The 25,359-nt window shown below is 35.7% G+C and overlaps 1 protein-coding gene across 5 annotated transcripts in view; it reads left to right on the top strand.

Moving 5' to 3' along the window:
* Positions 1-11,480, top strand: part of csw (protein tyrosine phosphatase non-receptor type corkscrew) — a 432,330-nt gene extending 420,850 nt beyond the window's left edge. For all 5 annotated transcript variants that reach the window (XM_081737276.1, XM_081737274.1, XM_081737278.1 and 2 more), the window contains exon 13: positions 734-11,480. In XM_081737276.1, the coding sequence (XP_081593402.1) occupies positions 734-860 (127 nt within the window). In that variant the 3' untranslated portion in view covers positions 861-11,480. The remainder of the gene's footprint in view (positions 1-733) is intronic.
* The last annotated feature ends 13,879 nt before the right edge of the window (positions 11,481-25,359 follow it).

Genomic DNA, 25,359 nt, shown 5'->3' with positions numbered 1-25,359 from the left:
ATGTTTCTGAATATTTCCAGATACACATATGGAAGTACATACCCTACAGGTATATAGGTTTTATATGAATACATTGTTCAGTTCTAATTGAATATATAAAAAATGACTATATCTTTATTACATTTTTAAGAGGTACATAATTTTTAAAAAGTAAAGCATCATATCCTACGAGTTATATATATTCCAACACCACATATTTGTATACAGCGTTTGTTTCATGGCCAAATTTAAAACGAAAAATAACCATTTCTCCAGTCTAAGATGAATATTTCTTGTTTGGAGTGTTTTGCCCAATGAACACCATATATCACTTACATTATAGTTAGTTGTGTGTGTAATGTATTTGCTTATTACATATTACATGCAAGAAGAAAGAAAACACTGATCATACATGAATAAACTCCAACTGGAAATGGACTCAAACCTTGCGAGTTATTTAAGAAAAATTATCGAAAAAAATATCCCCGTTATGAATCTCCCCTTGCCGAGTTTTATCAAGACATATTTCACTTGTGTCTATAAGGGAATATGTACAGATGTTGTGAGGAATGATAAGGAAATTTATGCTCATATGTGAATGATGCGCTGTGTAGAGAGCGCAGGTTCAGCTAGTTACTTTTATTTAGTTACAAAATGTTTCATCTTGAAACACCCTGTAGTTCATATATATTTTACAATTGATTGTGATATTAATGATAACAAGGCATTAACTGAATAACTTGGTTTATTCTAGGCCACCAGAAGACCTGCCGAAACAAATCTACGAGAACATTCCTCTGAAGGAGAGAAAGCTATCGGCCAATAGTTTTAATAACGGACCACCCCAACCGTGCCCCCCACCACCTCCAAAAAAGACATGATGGTTGGTTTCTAACCTTGGCTGTGAATTTCTTTTGGACTTCACCCTACAGACTGATCCTGATCAATTGCAGCATCATGATAGGTGTGACACGCGTCATGATTTAGTGCCATGAGAAGAAGAAGTAGAAGAAGAAACAAGAAACAAGTTTCTAATGACGAAACCAAGTGTCGTCCGCCTCCAAGATTTTTTTTTTTTTTAAAAAAAAAGAAAGATTAAAACGACATAGAGAAGAAATAACCATCCATACATTATTAAAAATAATTAGTCAGTCCTTATTTTGTTTTGTGGCCTTCATCATGACAGAATATAGACGAAAAGAAAATAAATAAGAAGAACGTTCCTCCACCTGTGCATTTGATGACTCGTGGCCCTCCTTTTTGCAACACAGATCGATTTTCTCTTGTTAACTGTACGTTACGATATGTTGTGAATGCACGTTTTTAGCTGTGTTCTTTTGTATTATACATAGTGAGTTTATATATAGATATATGATGCAGAGTAAAAGAATTAAAAAATTGAAATTAATAATAGAAGTAATGAAAATATTGACAGGACTCCTGCCTCAGATTTTTCCCCGATGAAACCGTACTCAATAAAAACGAAAAGGTACCACTTTTGTTTATTATTATTATTATTAAAGTTATTATTTGGTTTTTTCGACACTTAACATAAAAAAGATTTCTTGATTATGACTTAACTAAAAGTTACGTAATCGAATAGCCGCTATTGTTTCCACAGAAGATGAGCAGCTAGATTTGTTTCATTCATGTGTATGTTTAAATCATAGCAATGAGACTGAATGTATTGCATTTGGCCAGTGTTATGTAACAGTGGCGTTGCGCGCTATACTTCAGAAGAATAGGCGTCATGAAGTGAAATTTGGAGGCGATAGCAGAATGAGCAGATACGTGTAAATCTGATTTAATTTGTGAATTCTGTTTTGGGCCAATGCTTTCAGATAGTATCTTATGCAAAACTCTCAGATTACGTAAGTATTTTTGATATATACGAAAGAGTATTTGCGTTTCTTGTACATATTGCAGGGGAACTTAAGTATTCGAAAGCTGGCAATGTGAGGTAAAAGGGATAAAATTAATTTCTCTTATTACGAAAGAGCAAAAAGTTACTGTTTCGCAGTCAGCTGGCATACTCATTCAGTGATAGTAATTTACAGAAAGGTTAGGTGATATGACAACATACCTTATTGGCTTGAGTATGCTTTTTTCTTACATATAGATCTAAATGCAACCTGTCCTTATTTTATTAGATAAATTCACTGTTCCTCTTAAATATTAATCCGAAAAATACACAAAAGAGGGGGTCGAAGTTAAGGCATGGAAGTTCAGAACGCCATATAATTGCGGTATAGAAATGAATTCCAGTTACTGAATTCTCTGGTTTCATAGTGTTCCACTATGAGTATCAATCTTCATTAACTGTCATTACCTCAATGTGTTATAGTAAGACCATTAACTTTCTTTATAGAAGAAGGTATTCTGAATACCTTCAACAAATACAGGGCTAGCATAAATGATTCGTTCATTTTGAAAAGGCTATATTTTCAAAAGTATTACTCGAACACATAAAGATATATGAAAAGAAACACAAACTTTTCAAGTTCATACACCCTCTACAAAGGTTCAATATGTGCCCCTTTGGTGACACGACACATGTCTAGACGATACACGAGCTCATGCCATACATTTTTTGCAGCATAGTCATGTCAATTGTCTGCACTGCAGCACAGATGCATTCTTTGAGCTCGATTAAAGGATTGCGGTAGTGGGGATACGTAAACAAGGTCGTTAACGTATCCCTACAGGAAGAAGTCGCAGGGCGTAAAATCAGGAGATCTTGAAGGCCAGGGGAGGAAAGCGAGGTCATTCTCACCAATACGCCCAATCCAGCGATGCGGGAATTCATCGTTTAGGTAGTCACAAACTGGGTTAGATAATGGACTCGTGCTGCCACCTGGAATACACAATACAAACTTGGTGAGTTTGTGGTCCTTTTCATATATCTTTCATGTGTGTACGCAGTGGCGTATTTAGGGGGGGGGACTTCTGGGCTTAAGCCCCCCGAAATCTTACTTACTATAGTAAAGTATATGAAATATCTTGCAGAATTTTCACATTTTCAGGCAAAGCCCCCCCTTCCCGAAAGTTAGCAAACCCCTCTCCTCCCGAAACAAAATCGTAAATACGCCACTGTGTGTACGTGTAATACTTTTGAACAAATAGCCGTTTCAAAACGAATTAATCATTTATGCTAACCCTGTAAAACTAAGAAATATAAGGTAATGTATAAATGGTCTTTTCTTCTTGTAAATCACTTTTAAAAAATAAATAAATAAAAATAAATGAAAAATTTCATTGAGCCAGTGCAGTATGTATTACAATTTGTATTTATGTGTGGTTGGACACTTTAATTCATTAAGTAAACATGATAGTTTGACACGGTCCTCAAGACATTTGTAAGTGACTGACTTGAATGAAAGTATATAAACTATTAAAGTAAACTAAACAAAATTTTTGTTATAGTAATTGTTTATTTATTCTGGTTGAATTTTGTTTGTCTTTTACAGCTTGATATGCCCTTATTATTATAATTGTAATTTCTGTAAAAAAAGAAAATGTATATAAATATCATAGTATTGTGTCTTCGAAGTTTGAACCGTGAAATCCTATGCTGTAATTAAAGCTTCTTTTCTGATGTGTTTAGACATGAAAGTCCCTAAACACAACATTATTTTGTTGTGTTTTCACATGAATATTATTGGAATTCAAGTACAAGTAAATTCCAATAGAATTTTAACTTTATGGCTGGAAATTGGATGACTTTATGTCTATTTTGAAATTGTAACATAAAAATTCATATTTCTTTTAAATCATTTTATTGTATTTTATTTTCTTATGGTAGCAGCAAAATATGAAAGATAAACGTACTTGTAAACAGGCTCTGATCATAGAAATTGATGTTGCTTCTTTAAGTACTTATAGTCCTAATACCAAAAACTAACCATAATATAATAGCACAGTCGTATTGCTCGTACTTTTAAATTTTTCCTTCCGTATATACGGGGTGTGTTCAAAAAGTATCGAACTTTTGGTTGGTAAAAATACATTTATTGATTTGGAAATTATGGAACACTAATCGTCTTCAAAGTAATGCACACACTTCTTCCAGCTCTCCCGCCATTGTTGGAAACACTTCTGGAACGCAGTTTTTGGAATGATGACCAACCGTGACGTCGCATTCCGCATGATGTCTTCTCTTGACTCAAATCGGGTCCCTTTTAGTGGCATTTTCAGCTTGGGAAAATAACCAAAAGTCACATGGAGCCATGTCGGATGAGTAGGGAAGATGACGATAGACAGGAATGTTGTGTTTGGCGATAAAAGCTTGAATCAAATTTCGCGGATACTCTCCTCATTCCTAAAATCTCGTTCAAAATTCAATGTACTGGTCCGATTGAATGGTTTCCGCTTCGATATCGCCAAACATTTGGCAAAATTTGGTGCAATATTGCTTCTATCATTAAAAAAAAAAAAAAGAGAAAAGAAGAAGAAAAGAAAAAAGAAAAAATAGTCCGACGACCGCTCCCTATAAGTCTTCTGCCAGCGACTGACGCTTTCTGCGGGTGACAAAAAAAATCACGACTGCGCATGACGCGCGCTTTATTGGTTTACGCGGGAAAATAATAAGGTTCGATATTTTTGAACATACCTCGTATGAGCCTTTTAATCCAAAACTGCTTATGTTTCCTTCAAAAGCTGGTTAAAAATGAGTAAATTGTATATTGATACTGATCGAGCTAATCAGAGAACCATATCTAAGACTGTTGCTACTCTCCTGAGTTCTCTGAATAATATCTAACCCAAATATAAAGTTACCATTTCCATTTAAAGTAAACGAGAAGTTACATACTACTTTTAGGAAAAGTGCTATGTCTTTCTTTGTAATTCTATTTTAAGTTATGTTGTGAACTGTTAACAATATTCTTTTTGTTTAATGCCCCATTAGAGTAACAAGGAAAATTTCTGAGATCTGATATCTGAACTTTGTATGTCCTCATCGAGATTCAAAAGCATAAATTCCAGCCACTAGGACATAGGGAAGTTACTAAAATTCGTGCACCGGTAAAATAAAACTTTATTGTACAGATTTTCGTGATAATTCAAATTTAAGCTTGCTTCTGGGACATATTTAGTATATGGGCTATGTTAAACAGATTGACATTACCTGTAAGAAAGCTAAAAATTCTTCCTATAAGATATAGGCGAAAAAAATTAATATATATACAGGGTGTTCCAGGAGGAAGGGGCAATACTTCGGAAAATGGTAGTATGAGTGATTTTAAACAAAAAAAGAAAAAGTTCATATGAACATGGGTTCTCTCCTCAATAGTTTGAGCGCTATAGGTTGTAAACCATTTTTGACTTTATGTTGCGTATTGTTCACCGTGTAATTACTCTACAGAGGTTGGGCATAGCGGATTTGAAAGGTAATGGAATGATCTTCCCATCAGCATGTGGCAGTGGTGTCTTTGAAATGGGGGGTTATTGAGTGAAAGTTAAGATTATGTAAGGGAATTGGATGGTAACACTGATTCCCAAATTTCCTTCAACAACTTCCCGTCCAAAGACACCATTGCCACATATTGCATACCGTTAGAAAGGTCATTCCATTACCTTTCAAATCCACTATGTACCACCTCAGTAGAATAATTACAGGGTGAACAATACGCAACATAAAGTCAAATGGTTCACAACCTATAGCTCGCAAGCCGTTGAGATTTAGATGAATGTTCATATGAACGTTTTTTTTTTCTTTTGCTTAGAATCATCCATACTACCATTTCCCAAAATATTGCCCCTTCCTCCTGGGACACCCTGTACAGTATATATAACCTTACGAGTAAAGACAGTACGAATATATGATCATTCTGAGAGAAATAATATATTTATCACCTTTGATTATTGACGATTTACGAGTTAGTTGTTTGTAATAGTATACGTCATTAGTGCTTATTATGTGTATATTTTGCAATATATAAATACATATATGTAAGAAAAATGGGTTTATCCCAGTGAAATGTAAGGAAAATGCACTCTGAAAGCAGTATTGTGTAGTGTTGTATGATTTGAACCAAATTTTGTATGGATGTATATATATTATATTATATATATATATTAAAGGACTTCTGTGAAGTCATACGTTTTGCATAATATATATATATTGACATTTCGGACTCTTTATTGAAGATAACTAATTCTGTATAAGAAAAATAAATGTCATTTAGGGCCAATATTGTCTGGAAGAGAACTCAATTGTTATTAAATGACCAAATACAATCTATGGAAACTATATAACATATTAAGGACAGTTGATTCGTAACATATTAATTGTTCATCTCAACTGTTTTATTATACAAAGGCTGAAGAAAACCCATTCTCCTTGAGTTTAATTAAGTTGATTCAAGACACACTCAGGTGCATCTTAGTGAAATGACAAGTTTTTATTAATGTTAAGACATTTTGGGTATTAGGTATCAGTATTGTGTTAAATATTGATTGTAGAGTTTGGCTAGGTTTTTACAGTGTTGATTGTTTGATTGCTGAAGAAGTGTTTTTTAGTTGTAAATACTGTATGTAGTTGGTATTTATATATTAAATATGCAGAGAGTTCTGGAAAAAGTATGTCAGTAATGGGAGAGAAGTTATTGAGCGTTAACATGGAACATAGAAATTCATTGTGCAATTAGATGTGACGTTAATTTCTGTGATGACTTTCTTATATATATATATATATATATATATATATATATATATATATATACACGAGGGACGGTCAAAAAGTTCCCGGACTGTTGTAGTTCTGAGATTTGTGATGCAATCCTTAGGTTCCCTAATTATGAATATGACAAGTGCGAGCAAGTCATAGCAGTCAGTTTACGAGTAGTGTACCTAGAGTATGTGGTGATCAGTTGTTGCATTACCGCAGTTCGAGCAACGTACCAACATCAAATTGGGGAAACTTGCTTTAGATATCCATTTTGGTAGCCTTAAAGCCAGTTTACGGTGACAAAACAGCATCAGTACCTATTTCGTCACTATAGAAACGAACGCGACGGCTCAAATCGGAAGATACCAAAAGAGGCCTTTTTCGTCAGTGTTTCCAGCAATCGCAGGAGCACTAGAGTAAGTGTCTGTATTCCGAAGGTGTCTACTTTGAAGGCAATTAAGGAATGTGTACTTACATTGTGGTAATAGAGAGTTGCAACAAAATTCCCGGAACTTTCTGACTGTTCCTCGCATAGTATATTCTTGTATTAAAGGTAGTAAAATACTCGAAGTTGTATTTCAGATAAGTTCTTTTTTTTTTTAAAAAAAAATGATAATGGCTGAGTTTTGCAGTATTGCAGACAATAAAAATAATAATATTGAAAGTGAACAACGTAGCTTAGTAATTTACAAATTGCACTGATAAAAAAAAATATACAGTGTTTTCGAGAAATCTCTTATTGGTGTGCAGTGCGTCATTAAATCGCATGACGTAAGCAACGACGTATAAACTTGTTGAAAACTTATTATTCTAAATTATAACATCTTGCGTGTACTAAGAAATTGAGTCTATAATATATAACTGCGAAAGTAATACTCTGAATTCCAAAGAATAACATTAACAAAAGCTGAGCTTTGAGAAATACAACAATTAACCTTTGTTTCTTTAAAATACGAACATTCTGATTTAAATCAAGCAATATTATGGTTGATATGTTGTTCACTAATTGAAGAAAATAATAATAAAAAAAACTGATATGAAAGACAAATTCCTGTTCAGAAATATATATATATATATATATAATATAAGGACAGTGAATTTGTGTTTTGTTAAACTCATCCAATACTCTTTATCTCTTAAGTATATTGAGAAGGTTTGTAGTCTATAAACCAAGTATGTGTTTTGCTACAGAGAGACATTATACAGGGTGCGGAAGAAGTCCCGGAACTGTTCAGTATCTCGCAAAATATACAGATCAGCAAAACAAACAAAAACACGTGTTAAATAGTTTTGAAAAAGACATCCAATGTTACCAAACGCAACATCCTATCCTCACCCCCTCCGGGAGTACGGGGGTTAACTTCGAAATTTTAAATGGGAACCCCCATTTTTCTTATTGCACATTTGGATTTGCAATTATTATACTATTTATTATACTAGTAACCAGCAACTGTGTGTGTGTGTGTGTGTGTGTTATGATTACTTTTTGTTCTCTTTTGTTTTATACAGACCTATATATCTATATGTATATCTCATTTGGACGTTGTCTTTTGCTTTAAAGCTCAATGACAATAAAATATTCCATTCTATTCTAAAAAAATAAGAACGTTATGAAAATAAGAATCATCAACCCTGTACTATGTAGCCATACTGTTAGCGTACTAGACTGCGGAGTTAAGAGGTTTTGAGTTCGATCTTCTGTCAAGGCAACTTTTTTCTTTTGTTATCTCCCCAAATAATGAGTCCATACGTTTTAACTTCATTTCGATAATGGTTTTGCAAACTAGCTTTATGAAGTGGGTCTTAGTAATAGGGTTCATAAGGTTATGTAGAACCAAAAAAAAAAAAAAGTTTTGGTAACCCCTCTTTTTGTGTGTCAATTCAAGTGCCATCCGTGAAGGCACTATTTACAATCCTCGATCAAATCACTGGCCCTTTTTCTGGAGAATCAAAATGTGCAATAAGAAGTGGGGGTTCTCATTTAAAATTTTAAAGTTACCCTCCGTAACCCCGAAGGGAGTGGGGATAGGAGAGTTGCGTTTGGTATCATTGGATAGGTTTTTCAAAACTATTTAACACGTACTTTGTTTGTTTTGCTGATCTGTATATTTCGCGAGATATTGAACCGTTTTGGGGAGTTTTCCTGCACCCTGTATATTCAGTAGCTGTTTTATATGAATTTGGCTTTTCGTATCGAAGAAAATACAATAGAAATTGTAAACTTCAAAGGAATGAAGAGTGTGTACATTGCTTGTAGATTGTAACAGTAGGTTGAAAGTTGTGTATAGTTTAAAAAGTAAATAAATAAAATCGTATGAAAACTACATGATTACATCAAACCAGATAAATATATTCGTTGTTTCATGATATAACTGTTTGATTTCTAGTCAAGAATATGAATTACTTCTGCATGGAAAACAACGTTATTTTGTGCTATGCTTTGTTTGATTTGTACATGGAAACTTAATTTGGGCACAATATATCAATATAAATATGATATTATATATAAATTACCAGGTAGATTATTCACATTTTCATGGTTGTGTGTATGAATACTTTTTTTTCTGATCATAATGACGTATGATAATGCATTGTTATTGCACTCGTCCAATCAAAGCTTTGTACCTATATGTGAATATAGACAAACATATATATATATAGAAATATACATATACCATACTTTTGTATATGTTTTGTGTGCATGTGGGTTTGGATGTATGTTAACGTAAATGGCGTACGTAAACAAGAGTGTATTTTTTTTTAACGAATTCTTATTCTGTATGTGATGGTTGTACATTGGGGGGCCACAGTATATAGCTTTTGTTGTATACATAACTTCGTGTTTTTACTTGTGTAAAGAAAACAAAAGAAATATAATATATATATAAACATGATATGGCTGCTTTTAAATAAAATTATAGTAGCTCTTATAATGATTCTAGATGAGTGCTATTTGATGTTTGCATGATATTAAGTGACATAAGGACTTAACTATTTTACGTTGAACGATTGCGTCGGTGTGTTTGAGTGTAAATATAAACATAGAAAATTGAATGCGTGTTTGTGTGTGTGAGAGAGAAAAACTTTAAAAAAACAAACAGAAAGTCGAATTTATACAATTTATATAACCTCTTAAAATTTGCTAGAATGAAGCTATTTCTTTGTCGTTCATTAGCTATCAGAGGGTTTGTACAAATACTTAAATATGATACAACTGAATAACTATCTTGGTAAGGATATACCAGTTACGTGGTACTTTGTAACTTGTTGGTACTTTGTAAATTGTCACATTTTTAAAGTTGTCATATATAACAATGCGTATTTTTATTTCTATCAAAATTTTGTCTTTTATTGATAACATTAAAAAGAACACTTTGTACGAATTGATGCGTAACTACTCACTGAAGGAAGTTAAACCTTAAAATAATTTCAACCAATCAAAAATGATATAATTATAAACATGAAATTGGTATTTTGACGGGAGCTTTTATTTTGACAATGGTGGGATTCTACGATAAAGAAGGTGAAGTTCAACAATTGAGGAGAAACCGAACATTTTATCCCAAAATATTCGTACGACTTGATAACTCGGAAATAGCAGCATAAAGTTAGAAACAAGAACATGTAATTTTATGGGGAACACACGATTCCATATCCTTTTATTATAGGTAACATAGGTAACCAACATTTCTTTGTTACTGTGCAGGTTGCATAGAAGCTAAGGAATCTTATAGATTTTAAACGGACTTTGGATAGCCTTGTTAATTTACCGTTATTAGCTCCGTTAATTCACCATTACCCGTGAAGATCTTAACAGATTTGACTGAGATAATCGTCCAAGTTTTCTGTTACCAAAAAACAGAATTCAAAAATTCGCTTGCGTTCAAGGGTTATCTGAGGGAAAATCGTGCGTGCGTACTAAAGTACAATTTTATAAGTCCCACTGCATGATCCTTAAATATATATATGTATATATTAAAAGAAACTTGGACGTTAATGAGAATGGGAAATCAAATTTAGATTACTCCGTTACGACCGTATCAGTTACGGAATTAATGTTCCCAGAGTTCATGAACGAAATTGCTAGAAACAGAACGTTTTTCAAATCTGGATTTTTCCCAATTTCTTTTATAGTAGTCACTAATTAAGGGAAAGCCGCTAGAGTTATAGTTATTGAGTTGTATTAATATTCTGTTATTTGCAACGTGCAATTATGCTGTTTACTAGACTTAGATAAGTAAAATTGTTTTGCCGATCAATCATACACGTAGCAAGTTTATGATTTTTTAAAATATATATATATTAAAATTAATAGAAATATTAATTAAAAATAAAGTAATAAGAAAAACTTTAGATTTAAAAACGTAGAAAACTCTCATGTCACCCACTGTCAGGTAACAAAGGAATAAACAAAAGAGTTGCGTAAATTTTGTAAAAACATGTTCCAATTTAATCTGTAATATTGTATTCTTTGTGTTATGTAATATACTAAACAAAACTATTTTGTTGAAGAGACTGCAATTACTGGGTATTTTTCTGATATTAACATAAATAAGCCTATCCGAGAGGCTACCATGTGAAACGTGATACCATTATATTGTCTGTACGTAATCACAATAAACAAATAAACAGAAAAAAAGTTATTTTTAAGAGGATTGATGTAAAAACAAAGGTTCCAAAATATCGAGGTTTTTGCAACAGGAAACAAATGGGAAGTTGATGGTCTTTTATACATTTCTGATAATGCAGTGATCGTTTTAAAGAAAGAAAAACAAAATATTGTAGCTGAATTCGTATCTGTTTTTTTGTCAAATAAATTATAATTTTCTGTAAATATTGTGCTAATTTCATTGTACTCATCATAACCAACCCATCTTTTTCATCTATACATTTTGGTTAGAACCGCTGGAAACAAGGGTGAAGAGCCTGACATACTGAAAATAATACGTAACTTACCATTGTTGGTTTTTCATAAGTGGAAGGAGATAATGAAATGCAACTTACCACAATCATAGACAATGTTATTCTACAACAGAAAATATGAATCTTCAGTGTTGCCATCTATAGAAATTACAGTGTTGCCAGAATAACAATTCCACCAACATCTAAGTTAAGGCAGCGACTAGAGGAACGAACTCAACTGCATTTGATTACGTATCATGTTGGTTTGGTATCCTGTGAACTAGTTTTTAAATAATAATTGTATTTAGTTTGTGTAGTTTTAACATTATTAAAATTAAATAATAATGTTATTTAAAAAGTAGTTCACAACTTACCAAAACAACATGATACGTAATCAAATGCAGTTGAGTTCGTTCCTCTAGTCGCTGCCTTAACCCATTTTACGCTGACGTTGCGTTTTCGCAACACTTCATTTTTCTTTTTTTATGTGCGACGTATTCAAAAAAAAAAAAAAAAGGTACTTTAATATTATTTACAAACTGAAATGTATAATTGATAATTTTTGATTGTTAGTTTATATAAATTCATGTTTGATACAATTTCAGTTGTGTCTAAATGCGTAATTTTGAAGCCTGAGAAGAGCATTAGTTTATTTGTTGATCTGGTAACACTGCATCACACGTCTCAACCTGCTCCGGTGTCAAGAGTATCACAAAAGAATTATTCGAAGGCAGCGTGTGCACAAAGTTTACTTTCCATTGTTTCTTGGGTGTTTACGTCCATTGATTGTTTAGTGTTGCGTTTCCGCAACGTCAGCAGAAAGGAAGTACTGAAGTGCATAAAGCGACTATAACTGACATTTTCATATTTATGGATTTCGGTTTGCCAGTGGTTATTTTCCTTATTGTGCTAATTCGAGCAAACTGTGACAATAGCTCAATGTCATACTTTTCTAACACTCGAGGAAGCAGTTCATTATCTTTTCTCAGACTCAGATAATGATGATGAAATTGTAATATTACCTCCTGATAGGGATGCGCACGAGACAAGACTTGTGGCTGTCTCGTCTCGACAATATGCTGTAAAAGTGATGTCTCGACTCGAAAAATGTATATTTTACTATTGGAAGAGCTGTGTCTCGACTCGAATTTTGTCAGGAAAATCCTGTCTTGACTCATCTCTTGCGTATCCCTACCACCTGAACCTGCAGAAGTAAGCGATAAAGAAGAAGGAGACGATTGTGACATGAACGATAATAGCGTGTCAGGTCTTCCGCGTAGCGTGTCAGGTCAGCTTGAGATTCATGGAGTTGCAGATGACATGGATGAGCCTCGACCTTCTACGTCAAATGATAACTCCAAACCTCGTTCAAGAGGAAGAGAACAACTTGTGCAGAACCAGTTTTCAAATAAGTGAAAAAGGACGCTCATTATTCGAATCATCCTGTAAATCGAGAGCAGCAGTGTGTCTCAAATGTTCAAGAACAACTAATTGACAAGAATAGCCTCAAACTTTTGAGCTTTTTTTTATATTTTTTTATTTTTTTTTAAAATGATCTTTTGGTAGAACAAAGCAATTTATATGCAACTCAAAACAATAGACATGAATTTAGAGCAATCGAGGAGATGATGAAGGGATTCAGCGGTTTTCTGTTACTTACTGGGTACCATTCACTTCCACAAAAAGAAATGTGCTTCCTTGGATAATGATTTGTCAGTTCCCCTTCTACGATAAGCTATGAGTAGGAACACATACAGGAATATAAAAAAGAACCTGCATTTAGCCGACAACACTCAGATACATAAAACAGACAGAATGTACAAAGTTGGGAAGTATCTGTAATTACTGAATTACAAGTTTAGACGCTTCGGTGTATTTCGGCATAACCTAAGCAAAGATGAGCAAATGATTCCATACCATGGAAGGCACATCCGCTAAGATGTTCATGAAAGGTAAACCCATAAAGTTTGGATACAAATGTTGGTGTCTGGCTTCAAATGATGGGTACCTCTTTGCTTTTGAAATATACGTCAGAAAGGACAATGATAAAAGTCTTGAAGAAAACACAAATCTGGGGTTAGGAGGAAGTGTAGTGCTGAATTTACTCAAAGTTATTGACGAAGCTAGTGCTCACAGTATATTTTTCGACTTTTTTTCACATCCTTGAATCTTCTAACTGAAATGAAGAAGTTGGTTCTATACGCTACCGGCACGATCAGAGAAAATAGGACTGGAACATGCCCCTTACAGCCCTCGAAAGTCTTAGCGAAGCAAGAGAGAGGTACCATGGATTACTGCTTTGAGGAAGATAAAAAAAATAGTCGTCGTTCGGTGGAATGATAATTCCATCGTGATTGTCGCTACTAATTGTAGCAATGTTGAACCAATTTCAAATGTGGGACGCTATTCTCGAATGAAGAGTACTAAAATAACAGTGCCACAGCCAAATGTCATCAAAGAGTTTAATCCTAACATGGGGGGAGTCGATCTACTTGATAATATGCTGTCGAATTATCGAATCCGAGTCCGAGGCAAGAAATCGTGGTGGCCGATTTTTGTGAACTTCATACAGTATCTGTGGTAAATGCTTGGAAATTGTGGCAGTTTGTACATCCCAAAGATAAAAAATCACGTCTCCAATTTCGCAGGGAAATTACGCGCGATCTTCTGAACATTACTCCTGCAGCTTCTGGACGACACAGTGATGGACCTACAGGACGTGCAAACAGATTTTCCGTTCAGACAGCTGTTTGAAATACAACTCAACAGGTTTATCATCTGAGAAAATTTGAAACGGGTCAGCGACGTAGGTGTAGGGAATGTCATAGTCAGACTGTATTTTTTGCCTCACTTGTGCTGCGCCGTTCCATACAAAATGTTCAGAGGCATACTCGCTTGCTAAAATGTAAATTTCTGTTGCGCTAAACACATATTTTGCTGTAATTAGAAAGTGATTTTTATGACATGACTAGTTGCTATTTTATATTATTTCTATAAAATAGTTATTTTGGTGTCGTATTAGGTGTAGAATGGTTGGAATAAAAGTTTTTTGCTAGTATTGTGAGGAAAAGTAAAGAAAAATAAGGAAAAACGTACGGAACTGCAAATTTTATAATTCTTTCATTAAGTATTACATTCCCGCTAACGTTGCGAAAACTCAACGACTTAAAAATCAATGAAGACATCGAGATAGGACAAAATAATTTTTTTAATGTATATATAGAAAGTTGATAACCCATAATATGGAAAATCTTCAAATTCTATACATTGAAAACAATGGCGGCGAAAAATGGGTTAACTTAGATTTTGGAGGAAATGTTATTCAGGCAATACTGTAATTTCTATGGATGGCAACACTGACAATTCTTCAGGCTCATATTTTCTGTTATAGAATAACATTATCTCAGAGATGTTCACCCTCGCGAGGGTGGCCCTCTCGAGGGCATCCTCACCCTCAAGTTCCCTCGCCCACAGTGACGCGAGGGCGAGGGAGCGCGAGGGCGAGGACAAACTTCGATGGCGAGGGTGAGTGTGCGCGAGGGCGAGGACAAGTTTTGGCCGCGAGGGCGAGGACAAGCTTCGATGGCGAGGGTGAGGGTGCGCGAGGGCGAGGACAAGTTTCGGCAGCGAGAGTGAGGGTGCGCGAGGGCGAGGACAAGATTCGATGGCGAGGGTGAGGGTGCGCGAGGGCGAGGAAAAGCTTCGACGAAGAGGGCGAGGGTGCGCGAGGGCGAGGACAAGATTCGATGGCGAGGGTGAGGGTGCGCGAGGGCGAGGAAAAGCTTCGACGAAGAGGGCGAGGGTGCGCGAGGGCGAGGACAAGCTTCGATGGCGGGGGTGAGGGTGCGCGAGGGCGAGGACAAGCTTCGATGGCGGGGGTGAGGGTGCGCGAGGGCGAGGAAAAGCAAAGGCGCGAGGGCGAAGAATTCAATAACGAACTTTTTAAATGAATTAAATGTAGACACCGTAAATTGATAACACTTAGTGTAATCCACTTCATCGAAGTCAGTTATTAGTTGATCAATAATTTTAATTGATCTTAAATTAGGATTATCTTATAAATCACTACTGTTAATGGTTTAATTGAATTGTCAATTTTGTAAATAAAATCTCATTCTAAGATAATTACGTTAAGTGTAAATCGCAACTATCTAGACCAGCCCACAAACTGTTTTTAATTGAAATCCTATCCGTTTTCCAAGTACCCAGTTGCAAAACTATTAAGTCAATACTGAAAACTAAAAACGAAAATATTTATTGCAATTAAACGATTAACACGATTGGTATTATTGGACGGGAGCACGTTGGCTCAGTGCTACAGCCAATCTCTGGTTTCAGGGGTCACTCGTTCGATCCCAGGCCAAGTGAGTTCGTGGAGGACGATAGCGTATACTTGAGTTTTCTCGGGATTTTCCCGTTTCCTCCCGTTTTCTCATTCCACCTATTCTTTCATCATCATTCACTTGCAATTCCATCAGTCTCCTTTAGCCATCGAAGGCATAACCGTTGGATGTTAAACTAAAGATTTATTTTATTTTTTTAAGATTGATATCTCTGAAAGCGTTTTTAATATAGTGTAAGAATATGCAGCGCACAGTCTTGAAAAGGGAGACTATTTTGGGCGTCCAGTAGGCTTCTTTCTGTGATCTGTTACCCTTCATTATCGACGTTTTTATTATTATTATTATTATTATTATTATTATTATTATTATTATTATTATTATTATTATTATTATTATTATTATTATTATTATTATTTGCTAAATAGGATATTAAAATAGAATGATTTGGTTCTATATCGCAAGTTTTAAAGCTCCCTGACAACTGATATTTAGTCAGCAAAGCATAGGAAAACTTAGAAATAAAGAAGCAAAACTACCTGAAGTATTCGGCTATGGTTCATCTAATCATGGGTGTCGTAACGAGGGGCTTGGGTGGTCGCGTTCCTCCCAGATTTTCGTCACACGTATGTAAGCAAACTAAGAAAATAAAAGCATATATTCAGGGGTGTAGTCGAGAGTATACGAAGGTGTATTGCTCAATCTTAGTCATTTGCGCATACTTTCTGCTTCAAGGCGTGTAGTACTATATTCAAAACTAGCATATTTAACCTGTGAAATTTTTAAGACTAGCGTATACTCTGTGAAAATTTTAAGACTATGGTGTACGCCGTGTGAAATTTTAGGACTTGAGCAGGAAGTTTTTGATAGTCTATTATTGCAACACAGCCCCTGCCCGCTGCAGCCCCTAGTTATTCGCCTCTACTTTCTAAACATTTTCTATATATTTTACATCCCTGGAGTTGGTGGCCCCGCATCGTGGAGGTTGTGGGGACATTATCTAAGCCTTTGGTCAAGTGACCTTACATTTGGATCTGTCAAGTGACCTTACATTTACATAGATTACTATTGAGATAAGTGGGTAAAACTGCATTCAGGTTTACACCTATAATTTCATGATTCTTAGTGTTCATCCTCCCGAAGGAGAACTTTCGAGGATGTCCTCAATTCTAACTATAGAGAAACGTTCTCACACAACAGAATAAACAATTTCAAACCGTTTATGATCTATATTTAGAAAAAAATAGCACTTTACTAACGTAATTTGCTGTTTTGGAAAATATAAGTTTTACTTATGAATATCTGGGAATCAGTCGATCTGTCTGTATTCTGACGTATTAGAGTTAATGTCCCTTTATAATTCATCACCGATGCCGATGCTAAATGGTACGTGAATCTATAGTTTATGGTAGGATCCGAACCACCATAATGCGTTCAAACTTCACTGAAGGGAATCGAACCTGAGACTTTTGCTGCAAAGCAGACATGCTTGCTAGACACTATACTAACTTGCTTTGTATATTTCAATATCATTAACTTTCAGTAATCACCGGTAATCGACCTATAACCAGAGTCGAAGTCTAAGAGGGAGTTATTGAAAATGTTTAATTATCCTAATTTTTATGTAAATATTTCACTTTAGAATATTAGCGTTTAAATACTCCTCTCCCCCATACAACCATTACACACGCTAATACTATGTAACAAGCAGTAACGACTACATATTATCAGGTGCAACATTTAATCAATCAGCATATAACACATAAAGCTTATAAAATTTTAATTAGTCAGCTGGATTACATCTTATGAAAAAAGTTGAATAATTTCCACCTTATATGTTAGTTGTTTGACGTAACGTAAGCATGAAGGTAAGCTTAGATCTTCGTTCGAAATTCACATTGAAATGACATTCGCAAAGAATCTTCAGTGGGCTGAATCTCTTTCGTTCCAGGTTGGCTACAAGACTGCGATAATCGTAGGACGTAAAAATGAAGATTTTATTCCCGTCAGAATTTTTAAACTATCCTATCTCTTCAAGTCAATAATTGTCTGTTTTGCATTATTACTTTTCAACCACAGAGCAAAATAATTCAGTCACTATACTTCTGTTTTAATGATGTACCGTATGGCAGCGTGTAACAAATTGTTGCGAGGTCCTGGGCAAGAAAAGTTTGTGATCGCCCTTTCAGTTTTTAATTGCTAATTATAATAAAATTTCTGGAAATCAATTAATCTACACATTTAATTATTTGTGCTAAAGAAAATAAAGGTTTGTTCTCTTACTTTCCCACCACTTCTTCCACCATTTCTTTCATCATCATTCACTTGCAATTTCATCCATCTCCTTTAGCAGTTACATAACTCTGGGGCGCTAAACTAAAGATTTCATCTTTTCTTTCATTACTACAATCTTAAAGTTTGCACGTATTAAAGTTTGCACGACATTATTAATTGTTGAATTGGTGGATTTATAAAAGTCAGTGCTAAATCATTTTAGGCTCGATAATCTTTCGAAGGCCCCTGGAGGCGCTAAGCTCTGAGCGTGCCATTTAGGGAGGAACGGTGGCTCAGCGATAGAGAAATTACCTTTATTCGAAGGGTCGCATGTTCGATTCCCGTCCAAATAAGTTCGTGGTGGAGGACATCGTGTTCGTGGGTTTTCTGGGGATTCTCCAGTTTCCTACCACATTCTCATTCAACTATTTCTTTCATCATTCACTTCTGTCTTCTTTAGCATTTAGCTTGCATAATCGTGGGATCTTAAACTAAAGATTTCATTTTTCATTTGCCTTTACGTATTTGTAGTGTAAGGAATCCTTGAGACAACGCTTGAAAGATATCATTTCATAATTGTGGGAATTACTGAAAATAAACTTTCCAACAATGATAGCTGCCAAAAATGAACCAAGACCAAAGTGATAAAGTGCACAAATTGGCCCCTAGGGAGTTTCTTAAGACAAAGTTTCATATTTATGGCAATTATTGAAAAAAATTTCAAAATTTTAACATTGTTAAGGTAGGACAAATGTATCTCTATTAGTAATGAATATTAACAATATTTGAGCATCAAAATTAACCTTACAAGCACTTTGACACATTTCAGTTTATATTTTAAAATACCAATTAACTTAGATTCACATTCAAATCAATGAAGTCATTCATGTTATAGGTTAGAGTGGGTATATATTTCCGAGTGATAATTCAACAATAGTGTTCTGAAGTATTTTATTTGTTTGCTGACGGAGTTTCAAAATTAAGCTCTTTAGATCTTTCCCTTTGAATTTGTTCAAATTCCTCAGTTACGCTACATACATCAGGGATGGCCAACGTGTTGACTGTTAAATTCTGACAGATAGTCCGCAGCAGTCACTCTACCGCCACTCATCAAACCTTGATTTCACCCTCACCCTCGAGAGCCGCCCTTGTGTGGCTGAATACTTATGGTTGCATCGTAGTTCAAGGAACGTTTTGAAGTAAAGGCATTGGATACTGTTGATAAATGATGTAAACGTCACTATCGACCGAGATCTCCATTGTAACAGTTGTTCCATTTTAGGTGTTCCACAGTAAGTTATACGATGATATGTTTAGTTTCCTTTCTTTAGGACGTATGTTAAGCAAGGGCGGATCCAGAACGGACTTCTGGTAGGGGTGGTGGGTTGTAATACTGCTACTTAGAGCTACTTTTAAGAGCTCCAAACTCTGGGATGCGTTTTATTTGTATATATAAAATAAAGAAGTTTCCTCTTCTGGGGGGGAGCGATCGCCCCCCTGGATCCGCCACTGACGATAAGGAAATAATTCAACAAATAGGTTGAATAATTGATGCTCTGGTCCTCACGAAGGAAGCCCTCTCGAGGTCTCCTCACCCTCAATTACCCTCGCCCTCAATGATATGAGGGCGAGGGTGCGCGAGGGCGAGGAAAAGTTTTGAGCACGAAGGCGAGGGCGAGCGAGGATAATGGACAACTCCTATCGCAAGGGCGAGGGTGCGCGAGGGCGAGGAAAAGCTTCGACGAAAAGGGCGAGGGTGTGCGAGGGCGAGGAGAAACTTCGACAGCGAGGGTGAGGGTGCGCGAGGGCGAGGACAAGCTTCGATGGCGAGGGTGAGGGTGCGAGAGGGCGAGAAAAGCTTCGACAGCGAGGGCGAGGGTGCGCGAGGGCGAGGACAAGTTTTGGCAGCGAGGGCGAGGACAAGTTTTGGCCGCGAGGGCGAGGGTGCGCGAGGGCGAGGACAAGCTTCGACGGCGAGGGCGAGGGTGCGCGAGGGCGAGGACAAGTTTCGACAGCGAGGGTGAGGGCGCGCGAGGGCGATGGACAATTCCATTCGCGAGGGCGAGGGTGAACGAGGGTGAGGGCCAACTGCTACTGCGAGGGCGAGGGTGAGTGAGGTCGAAGTAAAATGAACATCTATGCATTATCTATGATTGTGGTAAGTTGTATTTCATTATCTCCTTTCACTTATGAATAAACATGCAAAAGAAAAATGGTAAATTTTGTATTATTAATAGTAACTCAAGCTCTCAAGTGTAAAACAAGATATATCTATCTATCTATCTATCTATATATATATATATATATATATATATATATATATATATATATATATATATATATGTATGTGTGTGTGTGTGTGTGTGTGTGTGTGTGTGTGTGTGTGTGTGTGTGAGTGTGAGTGAGTGAGTGAGTGAGAGTAAGCAAGTAAGTAAGTAAGTACGAAAGAAATACATGTTTGAAACGTCCTAAAATGAAGATTATGACCCTACCTGTGAAAGTTTTCGAGAAAGAAGTAACAATCATGATACTAGTAAAATGTACCTACGCTTAGATAAATTTCTACTTGGACTTTTTATACTAATTTAGGGATGCTGAATAATGAAAGTTAGGAGAAAAATGGCCAGAAATTTAGGATCTTGGAGATACCTTATGCCAATAGTAAAATTGCCTACTCTTCGGTACATTTCTAATTGGACTTTTTATATTTGAAGATCCTAAATCCAATGGAAGTATTTCCAAACATATCCTCCATGCATTCACGAGAAAAAATTCCTCAAAGTTAGAATGTTTAAGTTAAATGTATATCCCAAATTTGGGATCACTTTTTAAGGCATCCCGTATTATAAAAAACGTAGACGTGTTTTATTTTAAAAATAGTTCAATTAGATTCGAAATCATCAGTCTTATCTTGGAAAAAAATGAAATGAAATGAAATCTTTAAGTTTTACGATCCACGGCGTCTTATCTTGGAATTAGTATAAAAAACACAATTAGAAAATTATCCAACGTAAGCATTTTTTGTTCGTTGCATAATCGTTAGTTCTTTTAGACAAAATAGTAGAAGTTTTGTCTTAAGTGGTAATGTTTGCAACCGTCTTGGAAATTCTTCTGGCTTCAGTCTTATCTTCTTAAAACTAGTTGTGAAGAGGTTGCACGATTCGCAGATACGAATATTTAGACAAATTACTTTCGTTTCATACTTTATGGAAACTACGATAGACTTTCGAACTGGTTCTGGTCCAGTGATTAGTGCACTCACCTTTGGTGTGTGGGATCTTGGGTTCGGTTTCTGATAGGAAAGCATTGAAATTTGAACGTATTTCGGTGGTTCAGATTTCACCTTAGACTGCAGGTCCATGTTTCATATGCTCAATAGGGACGCTAAACTTCACAAAACAACAGGAGTTTCGAACTATAGGGTCCAATATTAAGAAAACTTTCGGTTTCAATAAAGGAAAACAGGCAGAGACACAACTTACTCTTGGGGTGAAGAATCCGTATCAAAAAAGCAATTTTAACCACATTTGACCACTTTTGCTGGTTATTAGTGTTGCCCAACGCGTCGACTTATCAGTCGCGAGAGGTAGTCCGGGTGGTCTGTGTCACACTGTCATTGTTATTGTTTGATTCCCTCTAGCGGGCTACAACTGACTTCTAGTGGACCAATTGGCAGTTGCCCGCCAAGTAGTGTAAGATCTATTTTAATTTCAAATCCTCTGGAACGCTCCACAACTCCTTTATGATGGCAACGTTTGATATATCTCGAAAGTTCGCGAGCTTAAGACTAGACTCGCTGTGACTAAATCCTGGCGGAAAGTTACGTGTACAGTTGTTTGTCACAAACAGTCGAGCTGACCTCGTTACAGTGCATTCCTCTGCTGCATTAGTGTTCTAGCACAAACTTTTAATTGCAGAGAGTTTTCCAAGCTTGGAAAAGAAAAAAAGACGTATTACTATTCTGCCCTGCTAAGCGAAAAGGCCTTATCTCCATTTCACATACTTTCAAGAAAATAAGCAAAACGCGTTTTGGTTTAGGCTGTACGTTCAAATTTGTTGTATTTCAGTAAAACTTTATTAAATATATTTTTACGATCTAAAATTTGTGTGGTAATACAGATAAATATTTTTGCTTATGAATTGCTTGCTTACTTTCAGTTACAGTTTTGAACATCAGGTAAATACTCATGACGTCATTACACCCTACCTATTGGTCAAACCACGTCAATTTCACTTTAGATAGATGCAGAATTGTACTACGAACCTTCCCATACCAATATCTCGATTTAAGGTCTTTTCGCTTAGGACGGCAGTACAGTATTATAGTGACTGGGAAAGAGTAAAACTATGAAATTTAACGTGAATATTCAAATATTTTTTTATCTTCAAATGTGGATAAAGTCAGCAAAGCTAAACTTGCTTTTGGGGGGCGCCAGGGGAGCTTGTCATTAAACAAATATAGACGCTACATTAAGAAAGAGCGGGTATGGAGCCTATTCTTGGGATGCTGAATTCACATTAAAAACCGTACTTATTCGTACATAGCTTGATCACCTTGTTTACAATTTTTCGTTTGACCTGGCACCTAACATTTCAGTGTGTTGCACCAAGCCAAATGCTGATTTTCAAACTTTAAACTTACGTAGACTCATGAGAGGAGGACTCAAATTAACAAAAAAATTGCTTACTTACCAATATATCCTTCCAATATTTTCCACACATATCGGAACAACAAGCTACTTCCGTTTTCAGTGGTAAGATAACAAGGAAAAAAAGAAAAAAACGGATAAGAGAAATATGGTATGGAAACAGGAATCAAATGAACATAACCAGGGTGTCTACTGGTCATGAAAGTCATGAAAGTCATGGAAAAGTCATATATTTTGCTTAGTGGTCATGAAAGCCATGAAAAAGTCCTTTATTTACACAACTGGTCATGAAAATCGGAAATCTCAAGAGTATATTTTTATACTTCATACTTTTATACCTCATATTGCATGTACTGAAACAGTTGTATCAGGTCAGTAATTGTGAGAATTTCCCCCACCAGTTAGTGCTGGCTAACTGGTACTTTACTGTCTTCTTAGCTGCTCCCCATTTCATCTTCTAGTCTCTGTAATATAGTAACAACTTTTTACTGTCCAACTTTCTGATCTGCTATTTCTTTACTTCTAAGAAATGTAAATTGTGTATTTTTGGGCCTTTAGACTTATGCAAATAATATTATTCGTTTGAGTTTGCAGATTTTAAATTTGATGATCTATTTTTTAAAACGAATTTCTTTTATAATTTGTTTTGTCTTTGGGCAGTTCTCTGAGTGCTTAATTTCAGACAAATTTCTGCTAGATGGATAATTAAAACTTCAAATACAGTATAGAGTGATTCACTGGTAAGAGCAGGCCCGTATTTAGATAAGTGCTATTCTGTGCTCGAGCACAAGGCGGCAGAATTTTAGATTCTTTCTTTAAGATTCACAATAAGTGATATTTAACACTAGCAACCCGCATAGTTCCGATGCACCACTGATGGTAGGGGTTTATTATTACTAATGGCAAATTTTTATCGCCATGGTCATGAAAATTTGAACAAGAAGGTCATGAAAAGCCATGAAAAAGTCATGAATTTACTTTCTGGTATTCCAGTAGACACCCTGATAACGTAAAAAAATGGTTACTACAAAGAACAAACAGAGCACAGTGGAAGAAAGAAAGAGATTAGTTTGAAAGAAGTATGGTGTCTATGCCACGTCACTGTTGCCAGAACTAAAATAAACATCAAAGGTAAGTAGCCAGATTTTATCAATGTCGCTAGAATCCATATTTAATGCCGGTTTATATTTATGAATAAAACAGAATTCTGGAGAATAGTTAAGTTTTCCAACGAGAGGATATATTGGCAAGTAACCAATCTTTTGTTAAACCGATTTTCGACAGCAAGTAACCAATCAGAGGGTCGGGGCGGCCCGTGGGCTGTTCGTTGAACATGGTTGATCTAGATTATTAGGTAAAATTAATTACTTATCCTAAAATGTAATCTCAATAAGAAACATTCTCAGTGAGTGACCTTCACACAGGAGTGAAGTAACCATTTGTGAGTGTTGAAAGCTTTCAAAAAATTGAAACAAACCGCAGAGTTCAAAAAGGAATTAAAGAGAAGGAAAAACGTTGGAATTAACCAACGAACGGAGGAAAACAGGGAACTCTCGATTCAGCCTTTTTGCTCTCATTTTTTCCAGGATACTTCGCAGTCGGTGACGTCACGTGGAGGTATTGCCAAGGATGTTATAAAATAGAGGATTTGCCTATACCACAAAATCGTAAAACCATACGTCACAGCCATACGTGTCCTATGATTGGTGATTTTCTTACCTTTGAAAGATTATTGCGGATAATTTCTTCTCACTTCTATTTGTACACCCATACGTGTAGCATGTAATCATTGTAGAATATAAATCTGAAGCAATGACTTAAACAAAAATAAACGACAGACACACTACATTTCTACATATGAAGTTCGCAATGTTTTGAGTTATCATATATGGCGGAAACGAGAGTAGCCAATCAGGCGTACCAATGCTAGGTTGTTTTTTGGCTTCCATTCAGTTACTTAATAGGATGAAGATACATATGGGCAGATCCCGTATTTTGTAACATCCTTGGGTATCGGATGTATTGTTTAAGACAACAAGTGAAATATTGAATACACAATTACGCTAGTTGGTATACCGTTTTAAAGATGGGCAAAAGTCCCTCCACATGACGTCACAGACAGGGAGCCAATCAGAACGTTAAACGTGAACTGGAGCTACGTGTTATTTTATATATCTTGGGAAGAAACAACCGATTTTCAACATACCAATTCCTTTATGGGTGCGAATTCAATGACACACAAAGAGAGAAAGTGCATGTGCAGGTCCCTATCTGGCAAGTCGTGTCTCGGTCCAGTCTTGGATTTTTTCACTCTTTGTGCATCTACGGAGTCAAAAATAACTTTAAGTTCATGTTTATTATTTTAAAAGTAAAACATAATGATGTAATTAACTCTAAACTAGAGAGGCATCGAACTACGATCTTCCACTTGTCAGTCGATAAAAAATCAAAACACAAATAAGCTGACTGTGGCGCTGGTAGCACAACCGATAGAACAATTGCCTGACAAGCAGGAAATTGAGGCTTGAATCCAAGGAAGTTATAAAAT

This window comes from Thermobia domestica, chromosome 13, assembly GCF_964235325.1.
Source record: "Thermobia domestica chromosome 13, izTheDome1.hap1.1, whole genome shotgun sequence".
Taxonomy (NCBI): Eukaryota; Metazoa; Arthropoda; class Insecta; order Zygentoma; family Lepismatidae; genus Thermobia; species Thermobia domestica.
This window is presented reverse-complemented; position numbering and strand designations above follow the sequence as displayed.